The following is a 25,707-nucleotide window of genomic DNA, read 5'->3' as shown; positions in this document are numbered from 1 at the left end:
TTAAAAGCACCAGAACAACAAAGCAATGCTTCATTTAACTGTTCAAATATTTTATCATCTTGTTTAAGCATTCTTATTACTAAACTAGAGACCAAGGGACATAAAATCTTAATTTGAAAGTAGCACAAGCTATTCTTAAAAATTCAGACATAATGCTCCCCTAATATATATATATATATATATATATATATACATACACACACACACCTATATAGGGCATGTGCTACATATATAATTATAAAACTCAAATGACCTTGTAACGATGTGTGTAACCCACTTTCTGGTTTACGATATCTGGTTGCGCATGACCTGCGCACTGAAATATTAATATTATTTCAAAATTATTATTTAATATGGGAAGAGTGGGGTTTAAAATAACTTAAATACAGAAATGAACAATGTAAAAAAAAAAAAAAAAAAAAAAAAAAAAAAAAAAAAAAAAGCAGATATACCAAAATTTGAATTTAACTATAATAAATATTATGGTATTTGTTCAGTGCACATTTACCTACAAGTATGGCCAACCAATTATAATTCAGTAACTGTAAATTTTTTTTTTCAAAAATAATCAATTATAATAAACAGAACGACCCATAGAAATCTATCTATATTCTTTTTTCATTTTAATATACTTTCATAGAAATGTTTCTGTTATGTCAAAAAAAAAACTATTTTCTTTACGCCACAAGTCACGCTCATACATGAATTCCATAGTTAATATAACATACTAATCCAACGGGTCATGGGTCGTCTTAGTATACACACACACACACACACGCAGTGTAACCTGGATATAAGAGACCTTAACAGGTCCCTGCAACTCTTATATCCGGATTACACAGTATATTAAAACAGGCTCTAATTTAGGGCCAGAGAAAATCTATATTCAGAGATCTTCTATCAGGGTTACAATATATATATATATATTTATATATATATATATATATATATATAGATTCAAAATGTAAAAAAAAAAAAAAAAAAAATAAATGCACTCGTAATTTTTTTTTTTACGTTTCATTGGATAGAGGAAGATTCCCCCCCCCCCCTGCATCACTAAACGACTTTTAAGACATGAATTAAAAAAAAAAAAAACCTGTAAAAATAGTTAAGGTTATGTTTATAGATTCCCCCCCTCCCCACCATAATGTGGGTAATCTCTCACACTGAAATATTGGATTTCATTATAATTTACACACACACATTTATGCATCATCTGGTAAACATCTAAGTTTATTAGTTGGACATAAAAAAAAAAATTACATTCTTTTTCTCTTCAATCTTTCCCATTAAATACAAGATCACACACATATTACATGGAGTCCAAGCAAACGTCTTTTCCGTTTAACAGTAAGATCTACCAGGATACAATGTAAATGGCCATTTGTACTATGACTTGGTAAATAGAGTGTGACTTGTTTTATGTTTTCTTTTAACTTTTTGGACTTTTGGACCAATTAAGCAATAATCAGCCAAAAAGACAAATCAACAAAATTATTTGATAACGTATTATTAGAAGGCTGAAATATCGGCCATACTGTCTTTTTAGTTATAATGCTACGACCAATATACTGGCTGTACCGGGTTGGATGAGTTAATATATAAAATTGTGCGTGTGTGTGATGGTTGTGTGTTCCCTACAGAAAGAAAGGTTAGAGAATCTACATAAAATCTAAAAGTGTATTCTAATGTAAAATAAAGATAAGAAACGTGTGCACCTGTAACAAGACTATGAAGGTAGAACTCTGCCTCCATTAAAACTTCAAAATCCCAAATTTCCACTAATAACGATTACTACAATATTGTCCCACTGACTTTCATACACTCATTAACCCTTATCCTTGAGTGGCCTTCAGGCCTTGATAAGTTGTAATTCCTTTGTAAAACAAAAAAAATTATCTTATTTTCATGAAATTAATATCATACATAGAAGATACGTGTATATAACACACATGATGAAATGTTTATAGTCAAGATCCTTCTTTTCACAGGCAGACTTGTGATTATTTACATCATGTTCTCCTGTGTTCCGTTAGCCAGCTTTCTAGCTGACTACAATATGGTAGTCTTCATTTCTACCCTATTCCCACCAATAACTATTAATACGTAGTTGTTTAAATGATTATTGTACACTTATAAGCCCTTATTCTTGAGTGGCTTTCAGGCCTTCATACCCCCATGAAAAAAAAAAAAAAAAAAAATGTACTCATTTTTATTTTTAGTAACATGCAACCTAAATTATTCAACATGTACAAATGATTTCTGTTTCTATCAATAAAGCAAGTGTGACAAACACAAATACTCACAGGGTAACCAAAGCCACCAATTCCAAAAGCTGCTTCCAGTTCAGGTTGACTTCCTGCTTCAGCCCAAACCCAGCTGAAAAATTTATAAAACGTTAAAATTTGAAATAAGAACAAAATTAAAATTACAAAGCTGAAAACAAACAAGGCATAGCATTCTTCTTGGCCTTTTCGAAGGAGCACAAGTGTAGTATCTGTTCTAACACCCAACTTCATTTCTATCTTTGGTCACAAACAAATTCTAGACTAAAGCCATTTTTTGTTCCAATCAAAAGTGCCGAGTTATAAAATACACTTGAATATATTTTAATTCATGCAGATTTTGTATTTTGTTTTTTACAGACCAATTCTCTATTGAATATTGTATTGTATCTAGTATATAGTAATTAGCCCGGGTGTTTGGACGTGTGTTATTGAGCAAAAAAAAAAAAAAAAAGTGGTAGTAGGCAGGCAGGAACAAACCCGTATCACGAAGAATTAAAAGAATGTGGAAGAAAAGAAAAAAAAAAAAAAGTTACGTCTTGCTGTTGCGTCCATCGCCAAACCGGAAGTTGCGAAGGTTTAAATTAAGGCTAGTCAATCGAAAAGAGGGGATGACTTTTGAAAATATTGGCAAAAAAGGCAACCCCCACCTTGTAGAAAAGTGCCCAGTTGAGGGTGAAGGAATTAATGTTTTTGCCCAATTTTTTTATGTTTGTCATTCGAAGGGTCGAGCTTCAAAACAATACCGATCTTGTGAAAATCCGTCACCTCTGTTGAAAGTTTTAGGTAGATATACATTTAAACAGACAGGGGAGATTTATATTATATACTAGTGGGGGTGCCCGGCGTTGCCTGGGTGTTTGGAGGTGTGTGTTTGAGGGGGAGAGGCAGGACAAAATGGAAACTTAACCCAGTTTAAATTTAAATAAAACAAAAAACAAAAAAAAAAACAGCGATTTTAAAAATGGGGAAAAAAAATCTTTTGTAGGTGTAAAAGAAAAAAAAGCGGGGTTGGTGGCAGGTAGGCTCGAATCCGGAGCCTTAAGGCCAGGCTGACAACATACACCTGTGCTACGGCGACGGAAGCAATGTAAGGCGTTAAATTTAGCGATTAAAAAGTGAAGGAGTTCAAATTGAGGGCAAACATCACGCTGTTCCGCAGTTAACTATTTCTGCAAAACAGTTTTTTTTTTTGGTCTTATTTTTTCTCTCCCAAACTTGTTGCAATTGTCTGATATGACGGTTTTCGTTGCCGCACGAGTGCCGTTGAGGTTTGTTTTTTTTTTTTCAGTTTCGCTTTTTTTATACTGAAAAGCCAAAGACACGCGCAGGCCAATAAATATGGCGAAAATCACACGTAAAAGTTACCCAAATTAAAGATACACGCTGAGGCGTTTCTTAAATTTTAGATATTATCATCTCGGTAACATATAAAAAGTTATAAGAATGAGCGAGCAAGCCGAGAAACAACCGGAAAAAAGCCTTTGCCGGACATACAGAAAAAATGCACACACACATTTTCGCTTTTATATATACTAGTGGGGGGTACCCAGCGTTTCCCAGGTGTTTGGAGGTGTGTGTGGTTTTGGGTAAATCAAAACTCCGGGGGGTGGTGGTGGTGGGGATTTATAAAAAAAAAAAAAAAAAAAAAAAAAAAAGTTTTGGTAGGTAAGTATGAGGATCGAACCCAAACTCTTCAGGCAAAGTTAGAAATTAAAGTGTGAAAAAAAACCAAAAAAACATGTAACATAAACCGTAAACCACTGGGCCACCACAAAATACTAACGGAAACACGTTTGAATTTATTTAATTATTTAGAATTTGCAGGTACCCGTTTTAATGACTTAATAAGGTCAACTTTGACAGCGAGGCAGTATTTTATTTGCTGCGGGAACGCTTATTTTATTTTATTTTTTTTTTGTTTCCCCAAGATGTTGGGGGGAAACCAGCTCCCCATAAAAAGGGGATTGTCCAAATTGAATAGCAATTGTCTAATATAAGGAAAAATTTCCACATTAATCAAATCTGATTGCTTTCGGACATTTCCGGCGATCCCGACCGGAAGACCACTGCCGGATTTAGTTCCGCTTTTATTATACGAAAAAGCCTAATCCACATGCGGCAAGCGAAAAATGTTGAATATTTATCTTTTCAAAGTCGAGCAAATTAAATAGACAGGCGACCCTCGTTAACTCGTAGATATTATCATTTAGACGGGATATAAAAAGTTTTAAGTTGTGAGACGAGCAATCGGTTCTCCGAAAAAATCCTTTCTTGGACATACACGAAAACGCACACACAGTTTCGCTTTCACATTTATAGACTAGTGGGGTGTACCCGGCGTTGCTTGGGTGTTTGGAGGTGTGTGTGTGTTATAAAAAAAAAAAAAAAAAAAAAAAAAAAAAACGTTGGCCGGGTGTTTGGAGGTGCAAAAGAAAAAAAAAGTTTTAGTAGGAAGGTAGCATTGAACCGCGAAGACTTGACGCGAAGGTGGAAACGAAAGGGGGGAAAAAAAAAAGTCAGCCACCTAACCATCTCGGCTACGAGGGGAGAAGAATAGATAAGCGCGTTCAGTTAAGGTTTATAATGTAAAATATACATGTGCGAGGAAGTGGCGTGATGTTTGACCTAGTTTCGCGCTGCAAGCCAGTTACTGTTTCCTCCGCTTTTTGAAGACGCGGCAAGCTGGTAAAAGTCAGGCAAATTAAATGCACTTGTAACCCCGTTCTTAGGTCGGAGATATTACGATTTAGACGTAATATAAAAAGTTTTAAGAAGGAGCGAGCCGACCGAGAAGGCCGAGGAAAAAAGCCTTTTGCAGACATACGCAAAAAGTGAACATACACACACACACACACATCTTCACTTTTATACATATAGAGACTAGCGAGAGGTACCCGGCGTTGCCCAGGTGTTTGAGGGGGGGGGGTTAAAAAAAAAAAAAGTAAGTATGAGGATCGAACCCGAACCGTTGAGGCAAAGTTGTAAATTAAAGTGTGAAGAAAAAAAAAAACAAAAAACGTGCGATGTTAACCATTGCCCCACCGCGAGATGCTAACGGAAACACGTTTGAATTTATTAAATTAGTTGGATTTAGCAGGTGCCCGTTTTAAATGAGGTCAAGTTTTGACTGCGGGATAGTATTCATTTACTGCTGAACGCCCCCCCCCCCCTCGAAGATGTTATAGGAAAAAGACTAACCCACATGCGGCGAGCGACAAATATTGAATATTTATCTTCCCGAAATCGAGCAAATTAAATAGACAGGCGAGCTTCGTTGTTAACTGTGAGATATTACGATTTGTATGTGATATAAAAAGTTTTAAAAAGTTGTGAACCGACCGACCGCTTCTCTGAAAAAAGCCTTTTGTAGACATACAGAAAAAGCATACATACATACATTTTCGCTTTTATATTTATAGAAGTCTAGCGGGGGTACCCGGCATTGCCCGGGTGTTTGGAGGTGTGTGTGCGTGTGTGCGCAGTGGGGGGGGGGGGGGTAAAGAATAAGCGAAGTAATAACCCTATTTAAACTTATAAAACAGTGAATGGACACAAAACTTCTTTTAAAAAAATCGGAATAACAAAAATAAAAAACAACAAAAAAAATGAACGTGTTAAAAAAAACAAAAACACAGCGAAAATAGTGGTATAAAAGTTTAAAAATCGAAAAAAAAATATATATCTGATAACTGGGATTGAACCTGCAATCTTAAGATAACGACGCTGTCCGGAAAAAAAAAAAAAAAAAAAAGTGGGGAGGGGGGAGGAGGAATGGTATAAATAACCTTGTTTCAATATTAAAAATCGGAGAAAAAAAAAAAAAAAAAATTTGATAACTCAGATTGAACTTGCAATCTTAAGATAACGACGCTGTCACTTAATCTATCGTGCTATGGATCCGTGGGTGAATGTAGGTTGGTTTTTATAATATTTAAACGAATTCAAGGTACGTCTTTTGCGCATGTTGACGCATGTGTAGAATCCATCTTGTCATGAAGATGGAATTTTCCCCCCCCCACCCCTCCCTGTAAAAAAGCGAGCCGTTGAAGATGAAAGAATGAATATTTTTGGCCAATTTTTCAATATTTGTCTGCCGAAAGTTTTTGTGAGACATACAAACACATTTTGGCTTATATATATATATATATATATATATATATATATATAGATGCTTTCAAAAGTTAAATAACTTGGGTACCATCATCTGGAATTAAAATCAAAACATTTAGCGCTCCAGCTTTGTTCCCTACCGATGTAGTTATCGAGAGACAGGTAAGAAAAGATAAAAACCTTGCTTTCGACGCGGTTTGCTAACCGTGTTTAGATTCTTCTGTTTTAAATAGCTAAATTTGCCATGTTATAACATTTGTGTCCACGTGAGCTCATCAAGGCATCTTCAAATGAACAAAAATAAATCTATAAATATACACAGTGCAACAACAGGTCTTTGGAACCCCAACAAAGGAGGGATTGAACCTAGTAATTCACTCTCGTTCATCCGTTTGCACTTTTCTCAATAACCACACCTCTGATTTTTTTTTATATTTTGAACGAACATTAGTCATGGTAAAAGTAAATTTTTCACTCATGGAGGAGAACCTTATATGCTCAGCTTGTTTAAAATAATTGTACTTTTAATTTATTCATACCAATAATATTGTGAGGTTTGCGTTCATGTTTGACATTTATAAAAAGGAAATATTTTATTTTAATTTATTCATACCAATTTAATATATAGTGGAAGTTAGGTGTGTGTGTGTGTATATATATATATATATATATATATATATATATATATAGATATAACGTAAGCTTATAGGGTTTAATCCTATTATTTAATCCATAGTCGAAGGGAGGATACATGGATTCAGGTTTCCAAATGATCAAAGTGAAAGCAAAAATTAAATCCAGAACACTGATCATGCTATATGGGAGGATAAAGGAATAATACTTACCCCCACATCCTGCGTTTGTATTTCTCTCCCATGGAGCCAATAAGAGAAACAAATTTATTTCGGCAATCTGATTGGCAATCATAGATGACAGGCAAAATGGAAATAACGCATAATTGGCTTTTTTCGCAGGCAGTTTTCAGGATATCTTCGTTAATTATCTGAAAAGGCAAGAATGATTCGATTTGAAAAAAAAAAAAAAATTTCACCTTTTATTTATACCAGTCTGTTAATTCATGAAGCTCGATGTAACTACAGAGCACGTACAAATAAATGACAAAAAGTCTATATTCCAAATTTCAAGATCTTGTCCATCTTACTGTTTATTTCTTTCAGAATTGAACATTTTAACATGCTAAAAGAAATAAACAGTAAGATGAACAACATCTTGAAATTTGCAATAAAAACTTTTTGTGTGTAATATATGTATATGAAGTTCTCCGGGGGAGTTACTATGTCTTAGAACTTTTTATATACTCCTTAGATTATAATATCTACGATTCACGTCGTAAATCTTTTATTTCAGCAACTTTTATCTTACAAAATTCGGGCTGTGAATTTGTTTTCTTTACTACTGCTACGGCGTGATATTTGACCTAGAAAACCATACGTTGACATTCAACCACCTGCGTTTTTAAATGTTTATTTTCGGCTGTTCTCAAGTCCCTACCTTCGTGGCATCATGCTAAGTCATCAAACTATTAACCTCAAGGCTTCGGGTTTGAGTCTACCTCCCTCCCAAAACATTGTTCATTTTTTTTTTGTAGTTTTGTCCTTATTTTTCCGATTGTTTTTAACAAGTTTAACATTTTTTTTTTAATATTTAAACAGGATTATTACTTCGCTTATTATTTAGTTTCCATTTTGTTTTGATCCAACCCCCCACCCACACATACACACAACTCCAAACACCCAGGCACTCTCGCTAGTACAAATGTATATCTTAAATCGAAATATATATAAAATATGTAAGCCTAAACAAATGCATAAGAAATAAAATAAACAAGTATTTACTTGTTTAAAATTAATATATTTCAGAGTTGTCAGAATTTTGTATTTTTTTCTTTTTCCTCGCCATGAAGTGGGAGAAGAAAGTTAACTCATAGTCCACGTTCTGTTTCCGCAGATTTGTTTTTGAAATGCCAGAAGAATGCATTTGGCAACGTGATTTGAAATTCAGAGTAGTATTTCCTGTGTTAGGAATTTGAATTGAAATACGTATTCTTCCAGCATTTCAAACTTAGCTACAAAATACTTTTTACAACTAATATTAAATATTTTTAAATAAATCATTAAAAATAAAAAACAGCAAGGGAGATAACTCATTTTAAATTGTTATGTTTGGTAAACAATCATATTTCTTCAGCAAACTAAACATCAGGTTCAGCATTAAATATTAATTTTAAATATATTTTTTATTTTAGATAAATGTTTTTGCAAGGAAAAATTTTTTGTTGAAATTTTCTAAATCTTAAATTGACACAGAATGCATTCTAGTATCAAGTGTTATAAAAAGGCAACTAACCTCATTGACGGGTGGAGGAGGAATGTTTGCGGCCGCCTTCTCCATTGCCCAATTTACAATGTCAGCAGATGTCCGTCCACCATCATACTCTTCAGCAGAACCATCTTTTTTACCCCCAGGAAAGAATTTGATAGTAGGGAAACCACGGATCTTTAAAAAAACAAAAAATTATTCATTTTAAGAAACTGATTTCGAAACAAAAAAATAAAATAAAAATAAAAGTACAATAGAAAAAGAAACGAACAAGAAAAACATGCCTGTGTATAAATCTGGCGAGAATTATACTTAAAAATAAGCATAGGTCATTCAGAAAACAAGAGTAATTTCCCCTAGATAAGGAAGTAAAATTATCTCCCTTTAGACATTAAAAAAAAATATTGTTTCTGTGCTTGATATTATCAAGTGGTGCGGATTCTGTTTTTTTTTGTTTTGTTTTTTTATTTTATACACACATTTTATATTAGTATTCTTTGAATTTATTTTTAAAATATGAGGTACATTTTAACAAGTTAGATACAAGGCCAGCATCTGCCTATTCTCCTCTGTAATACACTTAATAGCAGTCACCACAATACCACATTTACTCTAGAAATCTAGTCTACTTAAATTATCACCAATTGTAAAAAGGAGGCAGACAACAAAAAACACCAATTAATAAGAACCTCCTAAAACTTAGGAATGAATAGACCTATCATTTTGTTTTTTAATGGAAATCGTTCCAGGCAAGGCATTAAGCCACTTGATATAAGGAGCTAAAAGAAAGAAATTAGTACTTCAAGGTCAAAAACTTGTCAACAATAAGTGTTAGATGAATAGATTCTGACGTAGAACACAGCAATTCTTCTCCCTTTCTCAAACATCACTCCTGGAATACGAAAATTAACGGACAAAATAAGAGAAGCGAGAGTTACAATTTGGCCGAAAGTAAACCAGTTTGCTTAAAATCAAAAACAAGTTAATCTCTAAATGGGAGTGAGATATAAGTGAGAGGAAATGAAGTGGCATGAAGTTTTTGAGTAGATGGTGTACTTATCTTGATCCAAGGCTGAAGGCTGGGAAAACAATATTTGGTAATTGCGCATAAAACCAGACTAACTTTCAAACACGGAAGATGGTACTTGTGACTGCCAATTGACGTATGGAAGCACAAAACAGATACAATACTTCTGCTATTCTTCAAAAGCGATTACTTATATATTCGGGCAAAATAAATTTTTGGGTCCATATATTTTTTCAAACATAGTTATGATTTTTTTTTTTTTTTTTTTTTTTCAAATATAACTGTTTTTTTTAAATGTACTTTATTTAAACCTGCGTAATCTATTTTGATCTTTGCCTGCAAAATATTAAGATATTTTTTGTTAATATATTTTTCAAACAGATTTACATTGTTTTTTTGTTTTTCAAATATAGTTAGTTTTTTTTTTATTTAAATATACTTTTAAACTATTTTCTGTTGCACATTCACTTTTTTTGAGACAGCTAAAATTGTAAAAAAAAAAAAAAAAACCCCTGACACATTCAGTTTTTTCTTCATGTTTCTGTAAATAAATATACTTTTAAAATATCTAAACAAACAGTTTGCCAAAATATATAACATTATAATATTTTTTTTTTTTTTTTTTTTTTTTTTTTTTTTAAGAGCGTGAAACATATAACATAATTTTTTACTTTATTTTTTAAACTTCATTTGCGAATTAGCAAATGGCCAAATGGTTCAAACAACAGGGACTTCTGATCACCAACACCCAGTTTCGATTTCATCCACTTTAATGGTTGATTAAACGGGTATGATTTTAATCACTGACGTTCAAATTGCGTTCAAGGTATGACATCCTATTTCTGTTCTTGGAAAACTTTGTCTTTGACTTCATTTGGAACATGCGTGTGACTTGTTATATATTCAATCATTTTTATGCGTATATAATCACATCTGCATATATATATAAATCTTATATTGGATTGTGAAATATAGAAATGTACATTTTGTAGGTTCATTTGGTGAATTGTAAAATATGGATATTAAAAAGGTCATTTAAAAAAATATAATTACGGATCTGTTAAATTTGGAATAACCAATTAATGATTTATAGATAAATATATATATATCTCCGAGTGTGAGATGATATATAATTATTTCTACAATCAAACAACATCACAGTTCACACAAGTCACAGAAATAAGCTGCTGATCGGAAGTCCAAGACTCTAGTTTTGTCCTCATCAGTTGAATGTATCCGAGCTCAGGATTTGAAATCCAAGTCATAGTGCATGCAAAGTAAGTATCTTGTTACCTGGGCCCCTGTGCCACATACAAGAAAGTTTATTAGCGAATACGGGCTTCTGTGAACTGCAATGTTGTTTGAATGTGGAAATAATTATATATATATATATATATATATATATATATATATATATGCCTGTGGTGTCATCAGCTATCAGTTATAGTGGGGGTGATAAGTACTTAAATGGATTAATCCTAATCTTATAAATACAAAAAAAAAAAAAAAAAAAAAAAAAAAAAAAAAAAAAAAAAAATTTATGGAATTTCGTCTTGAAATAAATGTGGGTGTCATTAATTTCGACATCACTGTCGTATTCGCCAACATGATACCACATCCCTGTCAAATTTCTGGGCAAATTGCAAGAAGGTGTAACGTATGACGTAACGGGTGGAACTGGTTGAACGACAAGTCTCTCATAACCTTGATAAATACCAGAAAGCGAGGAACATTCCGAGTATTGGGACCTTGTCCATAAGAATTTGTTGTCTGTTGGATTTTGATCTTTTTTGGTCAAGAGACATTTAAATCTTGCTCGATCTTCATTAGCCACCGTGTTAGCAATAGCAGCATACATGTAGCCATTATTTCCATACCAACTACCCATACATTGAAAACGGAATTGTTGGAACTTAAATAACTTAACTTAAATAAACAGTTATTTGAAAAGATATGCGATTAAAAAATTTTTAAATTGGTTAAAAAAAAGTTTCACATATTTTTATGTATTTTTATAAGGAGGTGAAAAAGAAAATGTGTGTATATATATATATGTGTGTGTATGAGGTGAAAAAATTATATATATATATATATTTGAAAATTGTATCCATTTTGTGCTTCCATACCTCAATTGAGACGCGGGTAACAGCTTCCAGTGTGTTTGAAAGTTAGGGTCTGGTTTTATACACAATTACCCAATATTTTTCTTTCTGATTTCAAAAGTTATTTGCTGCAGTTATATACAAATTTAAAAAATGTTATTTTTTTTTCTTTCGCTAAACTCATTACTTTGCATTCATAAATAATTTGTAAGCATTTCCAATTTTTTAAATGATATTGTGCATGAATCTCTAACAGACAATTAGTTGCATGCGGCCCTCGTTTTAAATGTCTGTAATTGGGCAGTATTGAAATTTTGGTTTCTATATACGTTTTATAAACGATACTGTTGATACTGCATCTCATTTTGAATATATAAGATGGATCCATGTGTGTAGTGTTAAGGACTACAGAGTTATTTCCCTTGAATTATACCGGAAGTAGAGAGCATCTAAGACATACATTTTGAGGTAATATCCATTGAAAGCGTACGGTGGTTATATGAGAAAATAAAGCTGTGTACGCATTATAAATGTTTCTTTTCTGTGTCTTATGTTATACATTAGTACATTAGGGGTCATTTCGAGTTAAAAGTTTATTTACTGCACCCATCTGAACTAGAGAAAATCAGGATTAAAATGTGTGTCTCGTCTAAATAACTAACGATGCATATCTAATATGGCCGACCAGACGGGTGATCAAAAAGTCAGATCGAGCGTACCGGAAAACGAAATGAGACCAAATTGACAACTGGCCTTTTTTTTTTTTTTTGGAGCTTTTCGGATTATTTGGTTATGTTTTATTTTCTTGGTGGATACATATATATATATTTTTTTTTTTTGGGGGGGGGGGAAGAAGAGTTTTTTTTGTCAGAGATTATAGCAATAGGTAAAATAAAAACATTAGAAACCCTTCAAACATTGGGGAAGGCACTTAAACCATAAAAAAATTGCGGTAACATAAATGCATAAGCACCAAAATTGTTTTTGTTTTGTTTTGTTTGTTAGTTAAATCCGGCTAAAAAAAACAATAACAAAAATAAAAAATAATTCGAAAACCGCAAAGTTTAAGCCAAATTGAAATTTTTATCTGTTACGTTTAAATAAAAAATAATTATTAAAGCAAAAACAGTCGTGTTCTCGTCGAGTAAGTTTTTTTTTTTTTTTTTATTCAAGAAAATAAAATGTACTCATTTTTGTTTACAAGTGCTACTAATCTGGACTTGCACCAATTTTGTTAATAATTACCTATAACTATAATCTCTGGCAAAAAAAATATATTCACCAAGAAAATAAAACATCAGCAAATAATCCGAAAAGCGCAAAGTTCAAGCAAAAAAAAAAAAAAAAAGAAGCCAGTTGTCAATTTGGTCTCATTTCGTTTTCCAGTATGCTCGATCTGACTTTTTGATCACCTGTCTGGTCGGCCATATTAGATATTTATCGTTAGTTATTTAGACGAGACAAACACATGGAAATCATGATTTTCTCTAGTTCAGATGGGTGCAGTAAACAAACTTTGAACTCGAAATGACCCCTAATGTACTAATGTATAACATAACACAGAAAAAAAAAAAAAAAACGTTTATAATACGTACACAGCTTTATTTTCTCATATAACCACCGTACGCTTTCAATGGATATTACCCATTTTGATTGCCGAGTGTGAAGGAAGTGATCTCTTGAATGTTCATGGAAAGTATAGATAACACATTAACAGCCTTTCTTTATTCATGACACTTCTTTACACTTCAAAACGATATTTCGAAAATATTCTGCATTCATTTTATTACCTGACTGATTAGTTGAGCTTAACCATCGTAATAACACAAATGAATCCATTTGGGGGAGGGGGAGAGAATGACATGCCTGACTTAAGCCAGTCATGCATTTTTTATAAAGATATTTTGCATAAAAATATGACAATACCTCAGATTTATTGTTGGAAACAAGGAATACAAAAAATTTAAAGTCATTTCTTTAATCCATTTTATTTTGCTCTATCTTGTATATTGAGCTATTTTATTTAGCTGGGATCGTCTTATCTAAAACATGCCTAAACCCAATGTTCCCTACAAAAAAAACCCTACTTACACCATATTTGTTGGAGATAACTTGATGTATCGTTGCATCAAGGGCACCTAATTTGACCTTTCCTTTCAGTTCTGCTGCTGCACTCTGCCAGTGTGGGGCCAGAGACTTGCAGTGGCCGCACCAAGGAGCAAAGAATTCCACCAACCAAATGTCTTCGCTATTCAAGACAAGCTCGTCAAAGTTGGAATCAGTCAATTCAATAACATCCTGGGGACTACCAGTCTACAAACATAGAAGAAACAAAAAAACAATGGAATAAAATTACAAACAAAAAAAGACTTTGGTAATTTAAAGTTTTGAAGTATGTTATCATCTGTCACCCCTTTTTTGAAAGATGGGATCACCTAATTATCAAAGATTTTAGTTAAAGAATACTTGGTGTATTTTTTAGAATTACACGGAGTTTAAAAAAAAAAAAAAAAAAATCTTTATCCTGTACATATTTTATTTTAAATACAAACAAAATTTCTGTAGTCAAATTGAATTGTCGCCCTTAAATTTTACTAAAATTTAAAACAATATGGCCACTCCTGACCTCCTCATTTTTCATAACATTTGATTTTCTTAGGAAAAAAAAAAAAAAAAAAAAAAAAAAAAAAAAAAAAATACTTTCATCAATCTGTGATTTTCGGAACATGACATCTTCATTCCATGGAATGAAGATGTCATGTTCCAACACAAATTGATCAAGTAATTTTTTTTTGTAAGAAAATCAAATTTTATGAGGAAGCGAGGAAGAGTGCAGCAGCAGCCATATGGTTTTAAATTTGAGTAAAATGTTTGTATTAAAATAAAACCTTTTCATCGCTAAAAATTGTAAAATTTGATTTTCTTAAAAAAATTTCAAAACAAAAATACAAATCTATTTTATCAATTTTGTGATTTTTGGAATACGAAAACGTCATTTTTTTATGAGTACATAAATTGTAAAGATTTTTCTGTATTTTTTTAAATGAAGTGCATGAGCACCAATCATTTCGATGAAAATTATTTTCATGATAAAAAAAGGAACATTTAAATTGTAATAAACAAGTTAAATATTGTCGAGAGAGATGAGCATTGGAGTGACGACAATGAAGATTGCGCTGAATGAGAATTTAATATCATTGGTTCTTTTTTATTAACGTACAGGTCAAGGGGCACCATCGACAGTGGGTAACTAGCTAACTGCACACTTGGCAGTTCTCACTCCATACCCCCAGGAAAGTATCATAAGGTTTGGTCGTTTTGTTATACGGCGTATCAACCCATTTTATTAACTGACTGATTAGTTGAGCTTAATCATCGTAATAACACAAATGAATCCATTTGAGGGAGGGGGAGAGGATGACATGCCTGACTTATCCAGTCATACATTTTTATAAAGATATTTTGCATAAAAATATGACAATACCTCAGATTTATTGTTTGAAACAAGGAATACAAAAAATTTAAAGTAATTTCTTTAATCCATTTTATTTTGCTCTATCTTGTATATTGAGCTATTTTATTTGGCTGGGATCGTCTTATCTAAAACATGCCTAAACCCAAGCAGACTCGAATTTTATAAAAGTTGAACAAACAGCAAAGAACAAGTTTATTTAACAAATCAATACATTCAACAGATTTATACATTCAATAAATTTATATATTTAACAGATTCACATATGTAAAAATTCAGATCTCTAAACAAATAAATTTTCAACTTATACACATTTTATAAAGAATTTTAATTTGGCTGTTCAAGTTCACTGGCATATCAACCAGTATGGGTTATCTAAAAATCAAATCTAGCTCACAGATGTTGTGTGTCGCTGTATTTATATACTAATAGACCTACCGGCATTGCCCAATCATAAAATACATTTAAATATGATATTTTGATTAATGCAGATTTCGTATTTATTATATTGGACCCAATAACTTGTGCACCATCACCAAGAATTGAAACCAAAACATTTAGCTTTTTCCTTTGACATTAATGCCTGAGCTATGAAGACAGGTTTTCTGCAAGGCTAAAAATTAAAAACATAAATCAATAGCTATTACGTTATGCATGCATATTCGTAATGCTGTCATTCAACCTACGCCTGGCAAATTCCATTTTTTTCACTTTTGCATAGATTTTCCCTGGCTAAAACTCAAATATAAAGTTTTGCATGGGTTCGAATACCCTATATATTAAGCTTCATCTCTCTAAACCAAAAACTGACAGGAGTTTGGTAGGCAAATATTTTTAAACAAATGCATAGCCGCATACATAAATATATATAGAAAGAGATTTATATTTACTCTAACCTTTTTACGCAAATATAAATCATGTAGAATACCTGCATGAATAAATTAGATGTAATAGTTAACTAAAGATGATCATCTCATAAGAAAACCGAAAAAATAGGGAATTAAAATGAACGTTTGAAAGATCTTTTGCAGATGAATACAATTCCACAACCCATACATAACAAAGTTGTATTTTCTTTTTAAATAAATAGAAAAAAAAAAAGGGTTTTTAATATAAATATCAATACACAAAAAAAAAAAAAAAATTTATAGGAGTGTGTCTGTATATATATACGGCATAATTACGTTGAAACACCAGTTCTCATCAGACCACCAAAGTTAAGCAATGTTGAGCCTGGCTAGCACCAGATGGGTGACCTTCGGGAATTTTAGGCGCTGTATGTACTCTCTGTTTATCTTGGCACAGTTTCCAGTCGTACTGGACCTCCACTTGCCACTGGTATTTAACAATGTCGACTCAGGGGAGGCGTGGTTGGAAATTGCACAACTCTTGCCACAAAAGTCCACACGCAGACACCCTTACAATGGGTATCCATAGTCTGTAAAGACTGAAGGATGCTACCATATCTAATATGTAAAAGGCACTATATCTATCCGTCTGTGTCTCCATATTTTCAAACTATTTCTTCTGAAACTAAAAGTTACAGAGCAGCACTAGGGAATCTCAGATGATTGGATGTTTTATGAAATGTTCTTTTATGGGTCTTTAGCCCGTCAAAATAGTTTTTAAGGGTCAAAAATGAAAAAAAAAAATCTTGTTATACATTTTGTACATTCATCTTAGTTTATTTTTTATCAGTTCATATGCATGTCACGTTGGTACAGTGGTAACGTCACCAGCTTTGAATGATAGTTTCAGTTCTAGCTGATAGCACACCAATTTTTTTTTTTTTTTTTTTTTTTTTTTTTTACTTTTGAAATCATAACTATAATAATATATACGAAATCTGGACAAATGTAAGTATCATATTTAACCGTATTTTATGACCAGACAAAGCCGCTCCGCCCACACTAGTGTGTGTATATGTATATATATATAAAATACTTTTGCATGCAAAATCCGATCCTGCATTTTGCTAATTCCTACCCTCTGATGAGAAGGAAAGTATTTCTTTGAAACTCTGCGGATTAAGGACTATCCACTTATCAAGTGTTTCCTTTTCAGATTAAATATGTTTTTAACTCTTTTTTAAAGTGTTTTTTAACATGTTTTATTAACTGTTTGCTCGTATATATATATATATATATACACACACACACACACACATGCATATGCTGCACATATCCGACTTGCAAGCACATGTCGTTGGCCTAACGATCATGAAGATCAACTACAGAGAGCTTCTATGCTATCTATGCAGCAGTTTCTTTCTAATGCAACTTAGATCGACCTCTCCTCCACTTACTGGGGATTTCCAAATCTCAAATTATCTTAATAGCGCACCACTCAAGCATGTCCACATGAATGAAACCTTTTTTTTTTTTATTAATGTCCATGAGATAAAGCTGTTCTTGCCGATTTTGTAACCATACGGTTGCCATATCTTTTGGCTTCGCATTGTTCCATTATTTTTTGCAAGTCTGATACGGCCAGGTCTTACTTGCATAGTGCATACGTAGGAAGGCTAAACATGTACCACATGTCTTGTACGTGAGGCAAGTCGTGGTTGCAGTTCACAGAAATTCTTCCAGGCAGTTCTGATTGCTTTGGTAGTTAACAAGCACCTAGAAGCTGAGAGCATGTCTCCTAGATAACAAAAGGAAAGTACCATCAAGGTTGTCTGCAGCCTATCATCATGGGAACATACTTGTTCCCGATACCTTGCACCTCTGAAACTTGGATCTTCCACACACCTAAGTTCACTGTATTTCTGCACACAGTACTTGCAAGTATGGCAGAAGATGACTTGCAAGTATGGCAGAAGATGACTTGCAAGTATAGCAGAAGATGAATTGCTGTCAACAATTGTACCGCAAACTACATCCGGGGAATTTGTTGGAAAACTCAAGAAGGAAAGAAAAAGAATAAATTGTTTGTATTTACCTTCCTGCCTCCTCCACCACCACCACCACTACTTCCACCGCCGCTGCCACCACCACCACTTAATCTTTGACTCAGCATAGAAGAAATATGTTTTTTAGCAGCATCTACAACACCTGATGCACTTCTGGGGCCTGAATAAAAAAAAAAAAAAAAAAAAAATGAGTAGCTGAATTTTGGATATCAAACGATAAAAAATTTTTTTTTTTAATCAAAAGAAAAAAAAAATTCACCTCAAGCAAGACACATTACACTTGGAATGTAAGGGGCTACTATTTGGGATCATGTTTAACAGGGAATCAAGGGGAGTTGAGCAGCAAGATGTTCACATTACATTCAAACTTTTGCACGTCAGAACAGTCTGGAAAGCAGGAAACAGGAGGTAATTCCTAAGTCTATTAGTCCAAGGGAAGAAACGATTTGAGTTGAAGGCTTTCCAGCATCTAGGGCCTCAATAGTAAGGGGAAGGGGGTGGGATTTAGGTGGTTGTCAGGAGTATGTATGTCAAAGGGACACAAGTGCTATGAATTTAGAGCACATTCCATTAAAGTACTCGCAAAACAGGCACAGGAATACAATATTGCGGTGATGAGACAGAGGTTAGAACTTGACAGATAGTGCGAGACCTATTAAAAATGACAATGTGTTTTTGTTTGTAGTTTTGTGTTCTACTTGTCTCTTTTTACTGTCTTTGTTGTAGGGAAACTCAATAGAATGAGAAAAAAAAAAACGGTACAAACCATCATAATCTTCAGGTTTTTGTTTGTTGTTAGCAAAGATTTTCACTGTTGGGAAACCTTGGACACCATATTGGCCGGCTAAGCTTTGATGTTTATCGGCATCCAAATAACCAACATTGACGATTCCCTGGAAAACGAAAAATAACAAAGAAAGTTTTAATTTTCATCATCATTTCCAAATCTCAAATTATCTTAATAGCACCACTCAAGCATGTCCATATAAATCTCACCTGTCTGTTTACTTTTTTTATTTATTTTTCTTCCTTTGAAGATTGTAATGCCGGGTATGGGGCAGCCAAACCAGCTGCCAACATTGCCCCGCTTTTTTATTGAAACCAACAGAGAGCTCTTTTTAGTATCCTCGCTGTTCCCTTAAGTGCAATTTTGTATGTCTGCCTAAAACTTTGAACGGAGGCGACGGATTTTCACGAGATCGGTATTGTTTTGAAGCTCATACCTTTGGACGACAAATATCGAAAAACTGGCTAAAAACATTAATTTAATTCCTTCATCCTCAACTGACCACTTTTCTACAAAGAGGGGTCGCTTTTTCGCCGATATTTTACAAAAGTCCCCTCTTTTCAACTGACTAGACTTTATTTAAACCTTCACCACTTTTGGTTTGGTGATGGACGCAACAGCAAAGATGTCACTTTTTTTTTTTTTTTTTTTCTACATTCTTTTCCCCCCTTCACGGTATGGGTTCGAGCCTGCCTACTACCACTTATTTTGTTTTTTTTTTTGCTCAACACACACCTCCAAACACCCAGGCAATGCCGGACACCCTCACTAGTTTTAAATAAATACCATCTTACATTCTATAATAAATCCATGTATAGATTTTTTTTTACATATATAAATATAAATCTGTCCATCAAATACGCTAATGAATGAAAAAAAATAAAAAATAAAAAAATAAATAAATTTGTTTTTCTGAGATTTGTTCAGTTCATCTTTATGAGCTGTTTCTCTTAAGATATGACAATAGCTTCAATATGGCTTCAAAATTAGCCACAGGCTTTTGTTACTGTCTCCTAATACTCTGGCGATCCTGACCTTTAGTTTGTCCTTCATATTACACAGCACCCCCACACAAAAAAATAAAGGGGAATGCAGTTAGACGTGCTAGAATATCAGGTGAAATGTTGACAAATTTCTAAGAGCCAGGCCTCGAGTTTCTGGCAGGCATGGTAGAGGGTTGAATCTTGCTAACACAAGTATGGCCCACCTAGAGATATATAGCATACTCAGGGTTTCACTATTTTTTTCTTTTTTACTTTAACAAATATCGTCTTCACTGTGTGCGTACATCTAAATACAAAAGTTATTTTTTCATTTATCCAAACTAAAAAGCTACAGTCGAGGACAACCCGAAGGCTCCCTTTTCATTAACACCAAAGTGCAAGATAGAAGCTCATTGAGTTTATAGAGGATATTCAATTGACAAGTAGTCAGTAGTCGTATATCAGAGTGGGGAGGAGATATTTAAAAAAGCTAAGTAGCTGATTATAGTCAAGGGCACCCCAAAGGCTTCCTTTTCATTATGTGCTACATAGAGGTGTAAGAGAGGGTGCCACTATCCTCAGGATTACTTCACTTGTCCTTGATCCTACCCTTACAATGCTGAAAGATTAGCAAGGTGGCATCAAGTCCTATTTTTTTTTTTTTTTCCAACTCTTTGGTACGAATTGAGTGAGAATTGAACCCCAGTCTCCCTATTATCAGCATTGAATGGACAATAATGTCATCAATCTGAACATTTGTGGACATGATTTTCCAATTAAATTTGTCTTCTATCTTCGAAGACATTTCATATAACTCTTATGTATATAAACAAGAGTTTTATCTTCATTTGAAATGCGAGTACATTTTTTGCGACACATAATGTGTGTGTGTGTGTGTGTGTGTGTGTGTGTGTGTGTGTGTGTGTGTGTGTATGTATATATAGTTCTCTGTATCTTATGTATGCATGACACATACATGAAGATATATTAATGATGGGACGGTTCCAATATCTCTTTCCCATTCCGATGCAGTTACCAATTCTTTTATAATCTCTAATTTTTTTTTTTTTTTTTTTTTTTTACAAAGAAGTCATTTATCAAAGCCCAGAGGCCACTCGAGGACGAGGGTTAATGAATGTACAGTAGTCAATGGGAAAATATAGTAATCATTATTAGTGGAAATTTGGTAAATTGGATTACTTAAGGGAATGGCACATTAAGAACTTGTTTACATTAGACTTGAAGACAACCATATTGTAGTCAGCTGGAAAGCAAGAAAATGGAACAGTTCCACGGGCATGCAGTTCTAAGAAAGCTTTGTTCATGGAATCTATGTTTAGGTTTAGGCACAGATAAAGAGTGGGGGGAAATTATTGATAGTGGTTTAAGCTAGACGAGTGTTTTTCGTGAAAGTCAGGCCAGAGAGACCTTAGATTAGAGCTCAGACAAGTACTTGCCTTGAAATTAATGATAAAGCAGGAACAGGCTCGCAACTTCTGTCGGAAAGAGGTTGCAGGGAAGAGAAAAGGGCATACCCCATTAGGCTAGGAAGTCTATTTTTAAGTGTCAAGGGAGGATAAATTGTTTCTAGCAACTTCTGCCTAGATGTGGCAACAGTACTTCATCATTGGACGTACTTGTCTCTTACACAGGTAGAGAATTGCATCAGCAGTGAGATATCTACTGGAGTGGTAGAAGGATTCTTCAATTAAATTTGTCTATCTTCAAAGCTATTTCATTTCACTCTTATGTATATAAACAAGGGTTTTATCGTCAATTGAAGTGCGAGTACATTTTTTTTAGACACACAATGTGTGTGTGTGTGTGTATATATATATATATATATATATATATATATATATATATATATATATATATATATGTTCTCTGTATCTTTTACGTATGCATAACACACACATTGGAGAAGTCGTGTAGATTCGGTGGTGAAGCGTCCGGAAAGACGGAGATGAGATGAGGTATATTTTGGACCAATCAAAGAACTTTCTGAATTTATTTGAAGTAGTTTTTCTGGGAACCACATAAATCCTTTAAAAAGCCAGATTTTTTTAACTTAACCAGTCTGACCGGAGTCTACAGATCGGTGTCACTGGGCACACCCCTGTTGGATGCTTCCCTCTGCGAAACATCTCTCCACTCATTGGCACACACAACATTAACTTATCATCATCTGCAAATCTGTATGAATTTTATTCACGGAAATATTTCCAATCTTTTATCACTGAACTAATATTGATTCTTATAAACAACTTTCAATGAATTATAATTTATTTAAGTGAGCAGAGGTTTTGAATACGATTTTCCTGACCCCTGTAATGCAAGGCTCTTAATTAATCAATTCATACTCATCCAATGTCTTGTTTTTACTTTTGTAAAAATCCCTTTTGTTTTTACAAAATCTCTAAAAATATTCACAAACATTGTAGGTTTTCCTATTGCTGTAAAATTCCATTTTATACATATACAAATTATCTCTTGTGAATATTTGCCTTCTAAACATTGTTTACTGCAGTCTCATTTTTTCTCACACTTGCAAATCTTTTTCACTGAAAATATTTCCATGAATCTAGCTTATTCCAAAAATACTTCTCATTACAAAACACCTTAAAGTAAAAACTCCAAAACTGGTGGTGAGTGATATCCCTAAAAACTGGTGACGGACAGCCCCTAAAGAGTGGTGATATAGACGCGGATGATGGAGTAGGAAGGCAAAGAGTGGGTAAAATGTATGAACATAATAGTTTGGTGGAATTAGAAATTAAAAAGATTTTTTTTTTTTTTACCTTCAAAAGTTTAGCAGCTTTAAAATATTCTGGCTTAAATGATTGACAATGTCCACACCTGAAAGAAAAAATAATTAAAATCGTTTTAAAGAAATAAAAACAAAAATAAGTTTTAAAAATTAAAACTTAATAAAAAAAAATAGAGTAAAATAGAGAGAGTAAAATAGAGAGAGTAAAATAGAGAGAGTAAATAAAAAGAATAAAAAGAATAAAAAAGAATAAAGAAAAGAATAAAGAAAAGAATAAAGAACAGAAAAAATAGAACAGAAAAAATAGAACAGAAAAAATAGAACAGAAAAAATAGAACAGAAAAAATAGAACAGAAAAAATAGAACAGAAAAAATAGAACAGAAAAAATAGAACAGAAAAAATAGAACAGAAAAAATAGAACAGAAAAAATAGAACAGAAAAAATAGAACAGAAAAAATAGAACAGAAAAAATAGAACAGAAAAAATAGAACAGAAAAAATAGAACAGAAAAAATAGAACAGAAAAAATAGAACAGAAAAAATAGAACAGAAAAAATAGAACAGAAAAAATAGAAAAGAAAAAACAGAAAAGAAAAAATAGAAAAGAAAAAATAGAAAAGAAAAAACAGAAAAGAAAAAATAGAAAAGAAAAAATAGAAAAGAAAAAATAGAAAAGAAAAATAGAAAAGAAAAATAGAAAAGAAAAATAGAAAAGAAAAACAAGCCGCGTGTGCGTGGTCCCCCTCTTGTGCTGCATGTGAGATGACGCCACAAAATTAGTGAAAAAATGAATTTGAGAAGTTTTTCATCAAGTTTCATAAAAGTCTAATGGATGGAGCAAAAGTTATGGGGTAAAAAGTGTCATTTTTTGCAATTATGGGGCATTTGCAACCGCTTTTTGAGTTTCTGGGAATGCAGAATCTCAGTGAAAATGGACAAACATACATATCAAATTTTTGAGTAATATGAAAAAAGAGCCCCAGAAAGACAAGTTTCTTTTTTTTTTAGCCCTAAAAGTTCCAGAGGGATGAGAATCAGAATTTTGCCAGGGTAACCCATACTGAATTTATATTAAGAACAATGACCTCCACATTTTGGCCCAGTTTCAGAAAAATCTAATGGATGGATCAAACACTATGGGGCAAAAAGTGTAATTTTTTGGCCATTTTGGGTCATTTTTTACCTTTATTGAGCCCCTGGGGACGCCAAATCCCAGTGTAAATGGATAACAGTGCAGTTTCAGACCTTAACACATGTATATTTGAGTTGACCACCGTGAAAAACCACTATATAGTCAGACATATCAAGTTTTTGTTGAAAAATATGAAAAAAGAATCACAGAAAGGGAATTTTTGCAAAAAAAAAATGTTTTTACTGTGAATATTTATTTAATGAAATACACTTTGTGGCAAAATTTCAGGAAAAACTAATGGACGGTTATCTGGCAATCATCCGAACTAACAGACACATGGACGCCACTGAAAACATAGGTTCCTCTTCAATAAATTGGGGGACCAAAAAGAAAAAATAGAGAAAAGAAAGAAAAAAAAGGAAAACTTCCGCAAAAGTTGTTAACTATGATCTTCTACCTCAGATGCAGATTCCAGAGTCAGTTGAAAATATTTTTTAAATCTTTGAAATTAACGAAAAAAGGAAGTCTGAAACCAACTTAGAGTCAGCTGAAAAAGGTCTACTTACCATGGTGCATAGAACATAACAATCCAGAGTCCATCACTGTCCAAGACTTTAGATTTAAAATTATTATCATCAAGATCCACAACCTGGGAATTGGTAAAGCCACAACAGAACACAAGAAGAACTGAAGAAAAGAAACATTTTGATATTAATCAAATGTTAAAAAAATAAATAAATAAAATAAAATATATCTTAATAATCCTAAAACTATGGACCGCCCAAGCATCCTTGCTTGTCTCTGCGTATGCACATGCATATATGTGTGTGAGGGTGCGTGTAATTACTACGGCTATGACAACAGCATATTCTTATCATTGTTTTGAGTCTCAAGTATATATCCAACAGTTTAACACAGTTAATCAACCAAGAACCACATCACTCTATATAAAATATATAAGATGTTGACAGATACGCACTCGAGAGTCACAACAATGAAAAGAATATGCTGTTGTCATAGCGCTAGTAGTTACATATATATCTTAATAATTGTAAAACTTTGGACCGTCCAGGTATCCTTGCTTGCTTGAATCTTGTAATAAATAATTTTACCAAGAATTCTTCATAAGTTTTGGTTTCAATTCTAACTGATGGCACCGAAATCATTTTTTTTTTTTTTAAACTTTTGGAATATTGGGTACAATATCATAAGCAATAGAGAATTGACTCTAATAGTATAAACGAAATCAGCATAAATTAAGATATCATATTTAAGCGCATTTTACGACCAGGCAGTGCCCCCCCCCCCAAGCACATACTTTAGAAAGTTGGGATTCTTGTTTGCTCAATTTTCCCCAGATAAAACGTTATCCGTAAATGGGTTCCATTAGCTAATACTTTCAAGGAAAATGAAAAAAGTTTTAATCTGTACATTCGGTACTGAAAACATCATTACAGACTAAAGCCCGACAGACCAAAGGACGAGCTGCTTACATAGATGTAAGGACGTGGCTAAAAATTAAGTAATCCACTTCATTAATCTTTTTTTTTTCTAGTGGAACACCGGAAGTGAATAGTAAATTGCAACCAAGAAGGAAATAACAATCACTTAAAGATAAGTGACTTAGTGACTCATCCCCGAGAAATGTTGACGTCAACAAAAGAGAGTTAAATATAACCACGTTGAAAGCACATTAGGAAATCTTAAGTATCGTTTTAGCCAATTTGAGCAAATCTTGTTAGTCTGTTGACCTCAGCAAAACATACGATAATGAGGTGGAAG

At 33.1% G+C, this 25,707-nt stretch overlaps 1 protein-coding gene across 1 annotated transcript in view; it reads right to left on the bottom strand.

The window, feature by feature from the left end:
- LOC145243589 (protein disulfide-isomerase A6 homolog) overlaps positions 1 to 25,707 on the bottom strand; it is a 46,651-nt gene that overhangs the window by 5,741 nt on the left and 15,203 nt on the right. Inside the window, exons 3-10 of the mRNA XM_080106579.1 lie at positions 24,492 to 24,612; positions 22,825 to 22,882; positions 19,020 to 19,146; positions 18,283 to 18,413; positions 13,959 to 14,180; positions 8,766 to 8,915; positions 7,244 to 7,401; positions 2,307 to 2,379 (exon numbers count right to left, since the gene is read on the bottom strand). Coding sequence (XP_079962705.1) covers positions 2,307 to 2,379; positions 7,244 to 7,401; positions 8,766 to 8,915; positions 13,959 to 14,180; positions 18,283 to 18,413; positions 19,020 to 19,146; positions 22,825 to 22,882; positions 24,492 to 24,612 — 1,040 coding nt within the window. The remainder of the gene's footprint in view (positions 1 to 2,306; positions 2,380 to 7,243; positions 7,402 to 8,765; positions 8,916 to 13,958; positions 14,181 to 18,282; positions 18,414 to 19,019; positions 19,147 to 22,824; positions 22,883 to 24,491; positions 24,613 to 25,707) is intronic.

The sequence above is a fragment of the Euprymna scolopes genome, chromosome 22 (assembly GCF_053919585.1).
Source record: "Euprymna scolopes isolate OS-2025 chromosome 22, ASM5391958v1, whole genome shotgun sequence".
Classification (NCBI taxonomy): domain Eukaryota; kingdom Metazoa; phylum Mollusca; class Cephalopoda; order Sepiida; family Sepiolidae; genus Euprymna; species Euprymna scolopes.
Note: the sequence above shows the minus strand (reverse complement) of the source record. Positions and strands in the feature narration are given on the sequence as shown.